The sequence below is a fragment of the Suncus etruscus genome, chromosome 6 (genome assembly GCF_024139225.1).
Source record: "Suncus etruscus isolate mSunEtr1 chromosome 6, mSunEtr1.pri.cur, whole genome shotgun sequence".
NCBI classification, from domain to species: domain Eukaryota; kingdom Metazoa; phylum Chordata; class Mammalia; order Eulipotyphla; family Soricidae; genus Suncus; species Suncus etruscus.
In genome coordinates, this window is record NC_064853.1 from 95,876,350 (window position 1) to 95,888,904 (window position 12,555).

The 12,555-nt window shown below is 41.8% G+C and overlaps 1 protein-coding gene and 1 non-coding gene across 2 annotated transcripts in view; both read left to right on the forward strand.

The window, feature by feature from the left end:
- Nucleotides 1-11,357, forward strand: part of SENP2 (SUMO specific peptidase 2) — a 52,592-nt gene extending 41,235 nt beyond the window's left edge. Inside the window, exons 15-17 of the mRNA XM_049775864.1 lie at nt 4,842-4,926; nt 6,120-6,215; nt 10,093-11,357. Of these exons, the coding sequence (XP_049631821.1) occupies nt 4,842-4,926; nt 6,120-6,215; nt 10,093-10,155 (244 nt within the window). The 3' untranslated portion in view covers nt 10,156-11,357. The remainder of the gene's footprint in view (nt 1-4,841; nt 4,927-6,119; nt 6,216-10,092) is intronic.
- LOC126012994 (U6 spliceosomal RNA) lies at nt 3,289-3,395 on the forward strand. Its single transcript, XR_007497333.1, has one exon. It is a non-coding gene; the product is annotated as a U6 spliceosomal RNA (small nuclear RNA).
- Nucleotides 11,358-12,555: the final 1,198 nt, after the last annotated feature.

Consider the following 12,555-nt stretch of genomic DNA (forward strand, 5'->3'; position numbering starts at 1 on the left):
CCACCGCCCGGCCCTGCTAATAGTTTTTTTAAGAAAAATTTTGAATAGCATCAGTTTTTATGGCACTTCTATATAATGGAATACTACACAGCTGTTGGGAAAATGCAGTCATGAAATTTACTTATACATGTACGGATATGGAGAATATTATGCTGATCAGAATGAGTCAGAGGGAGAGAGAGATAGACAAAATGATAGCTCTCATTTGTGGGATATAAATAAAAAGATAACATGACATTAATATCCCAACACAATAGAGATAGGAGGGCCAAGAGAACTGGTCCATGGTAGGAAGCTTACTACAAATAGCAGGGGAGTACTGTTAGGACAGAGAAGGAATCACAGTGACAATGCTTGTTTGAAATGATCACTCTGGAAAAGAACTGGGTGGTGAAAGGAGATAAAGTGATATGCATTAAAATAATTTAAAAAAGTGATATACATGATGCCTCTCAGTTAACAGTATTGCAAATTATGTCTAAAAGGAAAACAAGGAAAAGAGAGGGATAAGAATAATGACTATTTGTATTTTGGGCCACATTTGGTGATACTTGGGGCTTGTTCTTGGCTCTGTGCCCAGGGGTCACACCTCTATGGTTCTGGAGACCATATGGAGTGCTAGTAATTGGATCTGGATCAGATGTGTGCAAGGTAAATACCCTACCTGACTGATCTGTTGCTCTGGCCCCAGGATTCCATTTTTAGTGTTACTTGGATTACTTGGAGCATTACTTGGATAATTTTAGTAAAAATACCTTGTAGGAACTCGGACATGGAGAATTTATTAACATTAGTTCAAATTCTCTCTTTTTCTTTTTTTTTTTTTGGTTTTTGGTTTTTGGGCCTCACCCGTTTGATGCTCAGGGGTTACTCCTGGCTATGTGCTCAGAAATTGCCCCTGGCTTGGGGTGACCATATGGGACGCCGGGGGATCGAACTGCGGTCCGTCCTACGCTAGCGCTTGCAAGGCAGACACCTTACCTCTAGCGCCACCTTCCCGGCCCCTAAATTCTCTCTTTTTCAATATTGTCTTAGGAAATAGCTGAAATGAATAAAATTACACTTAACCATCCATAGGCCTCTTGCTTTGATCCCCATTATGACTTATCACCAGGCATATTCCTGGTGGGCCCCAGTATTCCTGGAGAGGTCCCACACAAAACAAATGAACAACAAAATAGGCAATGGTGTCTTTAAGATAAGCGGTGGCACAGCAGTAGAGTGTTTGCCTTGCATGCAGCTGACTTAAGATGACTACTGCAGTTCCATCCCCAGGTGTCCCATGTCGTCCCCCAAGCCAGGAGCGATTTCTGAGTACATAACCAGGAGTAATCCCTAAGCGTCACTAGGTGTGCCCCCCCCCCATCCAAAAAAAAGATGCTTTCAAATTTATGAATGTTTATTTCGAGTAAGAGAAACTAAAAAAACATTTACTCCATGGGACCAGGGAGATAGCATGGAGGTAGTGTGTTTACCTTGCATGCAGAAGGATGGTGGTTCGAATCTTGGCATCCCACATGGTCCTCCAAGCCTGCCAGGAGCAGATTTCTGAGCATAGAGCCAGGAGTAACCCTTGAGTGCTGTAGGGTGTGGCCCCAAAACAAAACAACAACAAAAAAAATTTACTCCAGAAGCCGGAGAGATAGCGTGGAGGTAAGGCATTTGCCTTGCATGCAGAAGGTCGGTGGTTCAAATTCCAGCATCCCATATGGTCCCCTGAGCCTGCCAGGAGCAATTTCTGAGTGTAGAGCCAGGAGTAACCCCTGAGCGCTGCCGGATGTGACCCAAAAATAAAAAAATAAATAAAAAAATTTACTCCAGATATACCAAATTGTTTATAATGTAGCTATTTCCTTTAAAAAATTTTTTTTATTTTATTAATTTTTTTTAATTGCCTGTCTACTTGTTCTCCCCTTCTTTGAGGTATTGCTGTTGTTGAAGAACAGGGCTCGCACACTGTTCTGGTGCTTATTGGGTGGTACCCAGGTCATGATGTTTGCACTCTGGACCTGGTTCTCACCAAGACTGGCTCTCCTTTCCTTGTGCCCCAGACATGTGCTTGCTGGGGCTTGCTTGCTTGAGTTGGGCCATAGTCACTGCTATGCTAACAGTGGCCTCTGTATCTCCCTACTTCCCATCCCACCCACTCCCCACCACACACACACCAGAAGCCGAACTTTTCTGGCTGTGGTATGGTGTGGCGTGCTCATGATTTTGCTGCTCCAGTACTAGCCAGGGTTACAGGCCTTTTTGTGGTGTGTACACACACCTAATCTGTGGCAGAAACAAAAAGCTCTTGTGGCACTAGGAATCACAGATAATAGGGTCACATGCAGCATGTATGAAGCACCAAGAATGTGAACTTTGGACCACACACTGGCAGGGGGCAGCACTCTGTGACCCTGTGCTGTTCCTCTAGACCAGACTATTTTCCTTTTAGTTTTTCCCGTGTTCTTAACTGGGTTCGATATCTGGCATCTCATGACTCCCTAAACCTGCCAGGAGTGATCCCTAAGCATAGAGCCAGGAATTAACCTGGAGTGTAACTGGTCTGCCCCAAAAACAAAAAGAACAGTTCGCCTGTTTGGAATTTTTATGACAATAAGGTTTTTTTGTGTGTGTGCTTTATTGTTTGTTGTTTTAGTATCCAGGCCTGTTGCGTTTATTAATATAGTTTTGAGAAAAAGCAAGTATAACATATTTTTAAAAATAGAATAAAGTATATGATTTTAAATGTTGTATTCAAGGAGTAGTCTAGAGAAGAGGCTGAAGTGATAGTCTATGTTTGCCTGCATGAGCTTGACCTGGGTTCAATTCCCATCATTCCTTATGGTCCCTCAAACCCTGCCAGGATGAATTCCTGAGTGTAGAGCTAGGAAAAATTCTTCTTCTTTTTTTTTGTTTTTGTTTTTGTTTTTGTTTTTGGGCCACACCCGGTAGTGCTCAGGAGTTACTCCTGACTGTCTGCTCAGAAATAGCTCCTGGCAGGCACGGGGGACCATATGGGGCACCGGGATTTGAATCAACCACCTTTGGTCCTGAATCGGCTGCTTGCAAGGCAAATGCCGCTGTGCTATCTCTATGGGCGCAGGAAAAATTGTTGAACATCACAAGTGTGGTCCAAAAACAAGAAGAAAAAAAAAAGGCATAGAGAAAACACTCAAATTAGAAGTCATTCTGGAATAGTTACTAATGGAGTTTTGCTTTGTTTGTTTGTTTGGCAGTGCCAGAAAGTTTTGCATCCTGCTTAAAGAAATATTAAATGTAGAAGTCAAAATCAGTTCACTTGTGCTCAATTCAGCAGCACATATACTAAAATTGGAACGATACAGAGAAGATTAGCATGGCCCCTGCGCAAGGATGACACGCAAATTTGTGAAGCATTCCATATAAGAAAAAAAAATCAGTTCTTTTTTTTTTTTTTTTTGGTTTTTGGGCCACACCCGGTAACGCTCAGGGGTTACTCCTGGCTATGCGCTCAGAAGTTGCTCCTGGCTTGGGGGACCATATGGGACACCGGGGGATCGAACCGCGGTCCGTCCAAGGCTAGCGCTGGCAAGGCAGGCACCTTACCTTTAGCGCCACTGCCCGGCCCCCATTTTTTTTTTTATTATTTTTTTTATTATTTTAATTATGACAACAAAGATGCAAAGAAAGAGGACAGGGTAAAGTTACAGTGGAAGCCCAATCACCCATAAACAGGATTCTCAGTAGTTCCATCGATGATATCCCAGCCTTGAACTTTCAGCCAAAGAACATTAAGAAAAACAAAACTGAACCCATGTACAATACAATTACTTTGTCCCTCAAATCCCCAGTTGTAGTACATATTGTTTCTTAGCAGCACACCATATAATCTAAAGATATTAGACTTATGTAACTCTTTAAACATTGAGGGCAAAGTACATTTATCTAGTTCCATGCACATGCTTACTAGTTTAAGTTAACCTCAAAAGTTTTAATGGGTTGTTTTTCTTAAGGATTGGAGTCAAGAGAACATAGTAAAAAACGATATTAAAGTGGCATTTGTTTGCATAGGCCCACCAAAACATAAGGGACATGGAAAGACAAATTATGGTCTAAATACATGGAGACCCTACCCCTGAAGTTTCCTGGCACAGGACTGACTCTAGGCTCCAGGCAAACTAGTTTGTCCAATTCAAGTCATAGTTTTTTTTTTTTTTAAAGCAAGGTTGGGGATAGATTTGTGAGTGGAATACTTGTTCAAATATTACCAAGTTTGATATTGCTTGTTCTAAGCAGTAAGAGGAAGTAGGGAGAGAAATGAAGATCAGACCAGAGGTAACATAGGGACAATTGGTAGAGGTTATGGACACTTTATGGTGCAGCAACTTTTTTATATGGTATCTCAGAAATAATAATTTCATTTATTTTTGGTTTTGGGGTCACACCTACTGGTGCTCAGGGGTTACTTCTGGCTCTATGCTCAGAAATTATTACTGGCAGGCTTGGGGAACTATGATTTGAACCCAGGTCAGCTGTGCAAGGAAAATGCTTGATTGAAAACGTATGATTGCTCTGGCCCAAGAAATAGCAATTTTAAAAGGCCCTATAAATGGGTAGGAGCAATAGGAGAGCATGTGGGGCATTTGCCTTGGAGGCAGCCAGCACAGCATCCTGTATGGTTCTCTGAACACCACTGCAAGGATTCCTAGTTTAGAGCCAAAAGTAATCAACCCCTGAGCATCTCTAGATGTGTCCCCAAATAAAATACAAACCACAATAAAAACCCTAAAAACCAAACCAGCACATTACAAAGTTTATCATCAAATGTCTGTTTTTATATGAATCATCAGTATATTCCTTCTTTGTTTTTATAGTCAGTATTTACGGGATGAAAGTAAGACCAAAAGAAATACTGATCTGAATCTTCTGGAGTGGACGCACTATAGTATGAAACCACATGTGAGTGCTTAGCATGGAGATCTGAATCATTGTGGGCTTTCTGGTAGCTAGTTTTGCTGGCACTCTACTTACCTTCCATCTTTCACTCGATGAGTTGTGAGCAGCCATTCTCCTGAGTGCCCATCTTAGGAATGTTTTTTTTTGTTTGTTTGTTTTTTTACTTTTTACTTTTAAATCATTAGAAATCTATTTAACCAGCATAGCCTTTATCTTCTTGTTAAATTGTCAATGTGACTATGGTAGCATGTCTCTCATAAGATTAGAAAAATAGGCCAGAGGTATGGTAGGATCCTTGCCTTGCATGAGGCCAACCCAGGTTTGATCCCTCAATATCCCGTATGGTCCCAAGCACCACCAGGAATAAGTCCTAAATGTAGAACCAGGAGTAAACCCTGCATACCGCTGGGTATGGCCCCTCAAAACACACAAAGATTAGAAAAATAAAGACCCCAATCCATTTTGGGTGAGAGACTTAGATCAATGGATAGATTTCTGCTTTAGCCATTTAGTTCTTTTTAAATGTATAAATGTTTCCTATACATTTAATTGTAATTTCTTAGCCTAAGGTTAAGAAAACAACATTCATCTGGATGAATCTTGAGTTGACTTTATCCAGTGAATCAAACCTATGTAGTATCCCATATAGCAAGTAGAAATAGGAAATTTTTTTTCTAATAGGAAGAAGAGGGAACTAGGACATGAAGAATAGGAAAGGGGCTGGAGCGATAGCACAGTGAGTCAGACTTTGCCTTACCTGTGGTCAACCCACGTTCCAATCCTGGCATCCAATATAATCCAATGAGGCTGCCAGGAGTGATTTCTGAGCACAGAGCCAGGAGTAACCCATACGTACCACTGGATGTGACTCCTTTTCTTACTCAGAAATCTGACTAATTGGAATGAGGTTAAAATGGCCTTAGGCCAGGTATTCACTTCTGCTGAGGCAGAGCATTTTGAGACTGCTTTTCCTTTTCAGCCTTTCCATTTGGTGTATTTGGATGAGAGAAAGAACCTTTTCTTTTTCTTTCTTTTTTTTTTCTTTATGCCATGATTAGGATAATATACCACATAAAAACTGCTTGTGTTTCTGGATATGTCTGTGTAAAGCCAGATTTAATTTTTAACCTTATTCATGGTTTGTATTAATGAAATTATATCCCTCGCCTCATTTAATTATATGTTTATTATTTTAGGAGATTCCCCAACAGTTGAATGGAAGTGACTGTGGAATGTTTACTTGTAAATATGCAGATTATGTCTCTAGGGACAAACCGATCACATTCACTCAGGTGAGTGGAAAACCTCGCCTTCTCAGTTGTAACTGAACAAGAGAAACTTTAAGGGCCAGGGAGATGGTTCAGAGATCTGGAATGCAGGCCTGACATGTGGGTCTAATTCCCAGTGTCACATGGATTCCCAGCACTTTAACAGTTGCAGTTTGTCATTTTGTTACTGCTAAATCTTGGTCATAGCTTTTTTCTCGCTGACTTCAACTTTCATCATTGCATCTGCTTGAAATGCTTGTGTTTGTATTTGGTTAACAGTGAGATGATTTTCATATCTCTGATTGCTAGTGTTCCCTGGTTCACCGGATTTTGATTTATTTTGTTTTGGGACCACTGACTGTGCTCATGGCTTACTTCAACCTCTGTTCAGGGATCAATCCTGGCAGTTCTCGGGGGATCAAGCTGGGTCTGCTGCATGCAAGCCAAGCATCTTTTACCCCTGTAAGATGAGACCCACGTTTTTATTTTACAATCCCCTGTACTGGCTCCTTAGTTCTTGGTTCACTGAACTTTTTATCAGAAAAGGAGGATGTAAGAGGGGAGAATCCAGGTCTTATGAGACTATAAGCCACAGACCTATGATGTTCTGTCACTAGCAATGCTGTTTTTCTCTTCTGCTTGTTTAGTTTTGTTTTTCCTTACTGCATTTGAATGGAAATTCAGGTATATTGTGAGCTCGTGAGAATTTTCATTTGTAATAGTGAATTCTCAACCTTTTTACAATTGAGTACAAGACAACTTTTCCTGGGGCTATAGTGAGTATTTGCCTTATCTGTAGCCACCCCAGGTTCCTTCCTTGGCACCCCATACGGTCCCTCAAGCACCACCAGGAATCATTCTTGAGTGTAGAGCTGGGAGTAACTCCTGAGTATTGCTGGGTGTGGCCCCCCCCCAAAGACATCTTTTTCATTTTAGAAATTTTTGTTGTTGTTGTTTTTTGGGGGGTCCACACTCAACAGTGCTCAGGGGTTACTCCTGGCTGTGCACTTAGAAATCTCTCCTCACTCCGGGACCATATGAGATACCTGGGATCAAACCCACGTCTATCCTGGGTCAGCTACGTGTAAGGCAAATGCCCTACCACTTTGCTACCACTCCGGTCCCTTTTTTTGTTTGTTTGTTTGTTTTTTTGGGCCACACCCGGGCTCAGGGGTTACTCCTGGCTGTCTGCTCAGAAATAGCTCCTGGCAGGCACGGGGGACCATATGGGACACCGGGATTCGAACCAACCACCTTTGGTCCTGGATTGGCTGCTTGCAAGGCAAACACTGCTGTGCTATATCTCCGGGCCCTCTGGGCCCTTTTTTAGAAATTTTTTTTAATTGAATCACCATGAGATTGAGTTAAAAATTTTGCGGGCCAGAGCCGTGGCACAAGTGGTAGAGCATTTGCCTTGCACATGTTAACCTAGGAAGGACCGCCATTCGATCCCTCAGTGTCCCAAATGGTCCCTCAAGCCAGGAGCGATTTCTGAGTGCATAGCCAGGAGAACCCCCTGAGTGTCACTGGGTGTGACCCAAAAACCAAAAGAAAGTTTTGTTTTTGGTTTTTTGGTTTTTTTTTCCCCCACATCCGTTTGATGCTCAGGGGTTACTGAGCCCCTGGCTTGGGGGGACCATATGGGACACTGGGGGATCGAACTGCGGTTCTTCCTTGGCTAGCGCTTGCAAGGCAGACACCTTACTCTAGTGCCACCTTGCCGGCCCCCAAGAGTTTTTAATGGTTGAGTTTCATACAGTGTTTCAACACCCATCCTTTCACCAGTGCTCATTTCCTGCCACCAGTTTCCCCAATTTCCTCCCACCCCAACTTCCCTCTATAGCAGATACTTTTCCTCTCCCTCCCCTCTCTGCCTTCTTCCCTCTCCCCTTTTTTCCTTTAGGCTTTGGTTTATAGTACTATTACTGAAAGTGCACCATGTGTATTACTTTGCCTCTTTTCGTCACGCAGTTCCTGTCCTGAGTAATCATTTACCATAGTGGTCCCTTCTCTGTTCTAACTGCACTCCCCCTCCCCCTGCACATTTCTATTATTTTTGGTAGTATTCTCATACTTCTTTTTTATTTTGCAAATGAGTGCATTCATTCTATGTCTTTTTCTCTTGCTCATTTCACTCAGCATAATATTCACCAAGACATTTTTTTTATTTTGATTTTTGGACCACACCCAGTAATACTTGGGAGCTAGTATTGGCTCTGAACTCAGGAATTACGGTACTATTCTGGCAGTGCCTGGGAACCATTTGGAATGCTGGGGATTGAACCATGTGGGTTGGCTGAGTATAAGGCAAACAGTATACCTGCTGTACCATTGCTCTAGCCCCAAGACATTTATTTCTTAAAGTATCATTTGGATAGAAGTTTTCTACCAAGCTGGTTTTTTTTTGTTTTGTTTTGTTTTGTTTTTGTAGTGTTTTGGGGGTGGGTTGGAGAGGGTGCACACTCATGGATACTCATGGGTTACTCCTGGCTCTGTATTCAAGGATTATTCCTGACAGACTCCAGGGATCAAATGAGGTGCCAGGGAGCCAACCTGGCTTGATTGCATGCAAGACTGTACTATAATTCTGGTTCTACCAAACTGTTTTTAACTGAATATAGGTCTAATGACTCCATTCTACACTTTTGAGCAAACAGAAGTAGCTAGGTATCCCATGCTCAGTAGCTTTTTAGCCTAAAAGCATTTATTGATTACAGTTTAGTAGTTTCATTAAGCTTGAATGTACAGGGGCCACAGCGACAATACAGTGGATAGGGCGCTTGCATTGTGCTACTAACCTGGGTTCAATCCGTGGCATCACAAGTGGTGCCCTGAGCCTCTGTAGGAGTGAAGCCTAAATGCAGAGCCAGGGGTAAGGCCTGAACACTTAAGTGTGGCTGAAAAAAAACAAAATGAATGAATGTGTGTGTGGAAGAGTGGTTTGTTGGGTTTTTTTTAACCTACATTTTGAACTATTTAAAATAGTTTGCAAATTATGTGTTAAGAATTATTCTCTCTGCATATAGGAAAATCACTAGTAGAGTGGTTTATCCAACTATTTATGAGACACCAGGAGACCCCAAGGAATTTACTGATTCTATCTGTAGAATGACTAGTTGAATTATGAGTAATTTGGGATTTGTTGCTGCTATGAGAATTTGTTGATGTTTTGAGAATTGGCCTATGTAGTATCAGTCCAAGTAATGTAACATATTAAGCAAAATATCTCATTCTTTGATACTTCTAAATAAGGAGTTATTTGTTCTTTGAATGACATGAGATTTGAAGAGAAGTTTTCACCTGATCAATGTACATTTGGTAGAAATGAGATTTGTGAATTTTTCCATTTAGAGCTTGCTTTCGTTTTTTTTTTTTTTTTTTGGTTTTTTTTGGGCCACACCCGGTAACGCTCAGGGGTTACTCCTGGCTATATGCTCAGAAGTCGCTCCTGGCTTGGGGGACCATATGGGACACCGGGGGATTGAACCGCGGTCCGTCCAAGGCTAGCGCAGGCAAGGCAGGCACCTTACCTTTAGCGCCACCGCCCGGCCCCCTTTGCTTTCATTTTAATAAGCAAAATGTTTGTTTTAATGTGCTTTGAAAATAAACAAAGTTGAAAATTCCTTTATGCCGCTACTTAAATATTTCCATTTTGGATGCATGTTTCCATAATGAACTTGTTGGACTCTAACATCATATAATCCTGCATCCTGCTTCTGATCCCTGTAGTGATAAAACTTGGACCTCTTTTTGAGAGGATTCTAAGTGTATATGATGATGTTAGAAGGTCAAGGCTCACACCAAAGAGAGGGTAGTTACTGTCCTTACAGTGACACCTTGTGGGGGTAACAGTGCATGCACGTTTCCTGTGTGACGTTTGTGTTGTCTGGGTTCCTTGCAGCACCAGATGCCTCTCTTCCGGAAGAAGATGGTGTGGGAAATCCTTCACCAACAGTTGCTGTGAGAATATCCTCTGGTCCCTCGAACTGCTGGTGGTTCTTTCATGGACAGATGTTTCCATATACCTCATGCATTGTGGGTAAAGAAGTCCCCGCTTCACCTCTGTTCTCCCAGGTACTGAGCTGTCAAGTGCATGATGGCCTCTCACTGCACCTCACACGTGCACGAGGGCTGCTTACAACCCTGTTCTTCAGGCTATGTCTGCTCGGAGCCTTGGACTGTTCTGCCCACACAAGAACAAACGCTAATTAATACTTTTTTTTTTAGATTTTTTTCTGTGAATGTGGGAAATGCAGGATTAATTCTGTGATTTCTTTTTTGTGTGTTTGTTCACGTATATTTATCTGCTCACCCATTTGCAAAACATCATGGGCAGTGGCTATTTTCTGCTGCTCTTTCTTTCACTGTTAACTCTAAATATCTTGTTTGAACTATTTATTTCTAAAAAAGAATGTTCATCAAACTGCCAGAGTCTGCCGAAGATCAGGAGGGGAAATGTGTCTGGGGAAGAAGTATATTCCTTTACCTCCTCTCATGCTGGAGCAGCAACCACCAACTTGAAGCTCATTTTCTGGTTTTCGGAGGCTTGCCTTTTAGAAGAGTCTCACACAGCCGGATTGGCACCAGGTCCAGCCAAAGCATAATCATGACCAACAAGTTCTGGCCAGCCGAGCAGCTTCGGAAGAGTATCACGGTCATCAAAGAGAGACTTCCTGGTGATGTGGCTACTCTTGCAACTGGATCTAAAGTAACTGTAAAATCTGAATCTTCATTGACATCCAGATCTGATTTGAGTATAAACTCAAAATTGTGACCCTTGGTCTGAGCTGTTTTATTTCAAAAGATACTATTCAGTTTAAAGCTATTTTTTTCTCAGAGTTTTTTTTTTAAATAATATATATATATATATAAAGCTGAAATTAAGTTTTTTATTCATTAGACTTTTACCCTCCTTCCCCCATGCTGCCCCACAGCAAGTTATGGAAGAAAATTTAATACTTGGCTCTGAGTTGCCAGTTGTACAATAATCTATTTTGCATATGAAAGTTTGTATTTAACTTTGTTTTTGGTTGTTCATTGAAAACCTTACAGATATGGTTATGCATTTTTAATTTTGAAAAGTTTATAAAGTTGGTCAGCACCTATTTTGCAAGATCTAGTGCCTCGTGTTGTTTTTCCAATGTAATAAAAGGTTGTGTCTCAGAACCTGAACAAGTATATGCTGAAATGATTTCGAACACTTTTCCTTCTTTCCCTTAAATTTGTCTTGATAAATGAAAGAGCCAAAGGAGAAAGGCACAGCCCTCGGCATTGTTAGCTCTGAGTTGGCTTTGCGCCTGCCCAGGGTGGGGAGGCCAGGCTGCAGGTGATGAGGGGACACTGTGTAGCCAGTTTTCCTGAGATGTGTCTAAGTCCTGGGACAGGTACCAGCTGAGATGTGCTTTGAAATTCAAGCTGTGCCTGCTTGAAGGGCCTGCCCAGTGCTCACGCTTCAGTGCTGATGAGAAGCTGCCTGTTGCCCACTTGGCACTCACAGGTTTCCATTTGAAAACGGGGTACATGAACATGTGTTCCACGTGGGTAAGTCCTGTGAGGAATGACAGTTCTTCACCCGAACGAATGATGCTATGTATGTATTGCCCCTGAGTCTTTTGAGGACTGCTGAGCAGGTTTACTCTGAGCTTCCCTTGAGTCTCTGCTCTTTTGAGTAACTCATAACAATCTTCCCGGTTGGGATGAAATCAGTCCCAGTAAAAGCGTTCTGGAGAGGGTGATGTGCGGCCTCCTCTTTGCTGATGGGGGTGTGAAGATAGTGTGGCCCCTGCACCCCAGCTCTGTGTGTCTCCCATGGAGTGGAGACACTTGTTCAGAATTTTTATATTTAAAGTTTTATGAAAATAAAAACTGTTAGGACATTAATACAGCTATTGGTTTATATCAGGGGCAAATTCTTAATATATTAAAACCAATGTGAGATGTTTTAAAAATTATATGTAGCATGTTGAAAAGGAAGAGAACTTTTTTGCTGGACAATCTCTCCTGAGATTGGTAAAGATCTTTTTTAACATAGATATAAAAGTATCTTTGCACCTTTGAGCCAGAATTTGGGTGGGAGAGAAACAGACTTGGGGCCTACAGAAACTGTTCTGCAGAGCCCAATCAGTGTTCTACCTCGGTTAACCTAAGTAGATGGAACTTCTGATCTTCGCTTCCTCAGAGACTGGGGAGTGCCTAGTGATAGTCATGGGTTTGCAGCACTAAGGTGCTGGTTCTGGGACCACAATGTAAGTGGAGGAAAAATAAGAGATGAAACCTTCGTCTTCAATACTTAAAGTTATGTATTAGCTAGTCTTTCAATTGGCTTTGGGGAACGAGTTGGGAACCATATCTTTTTCTAAGAATT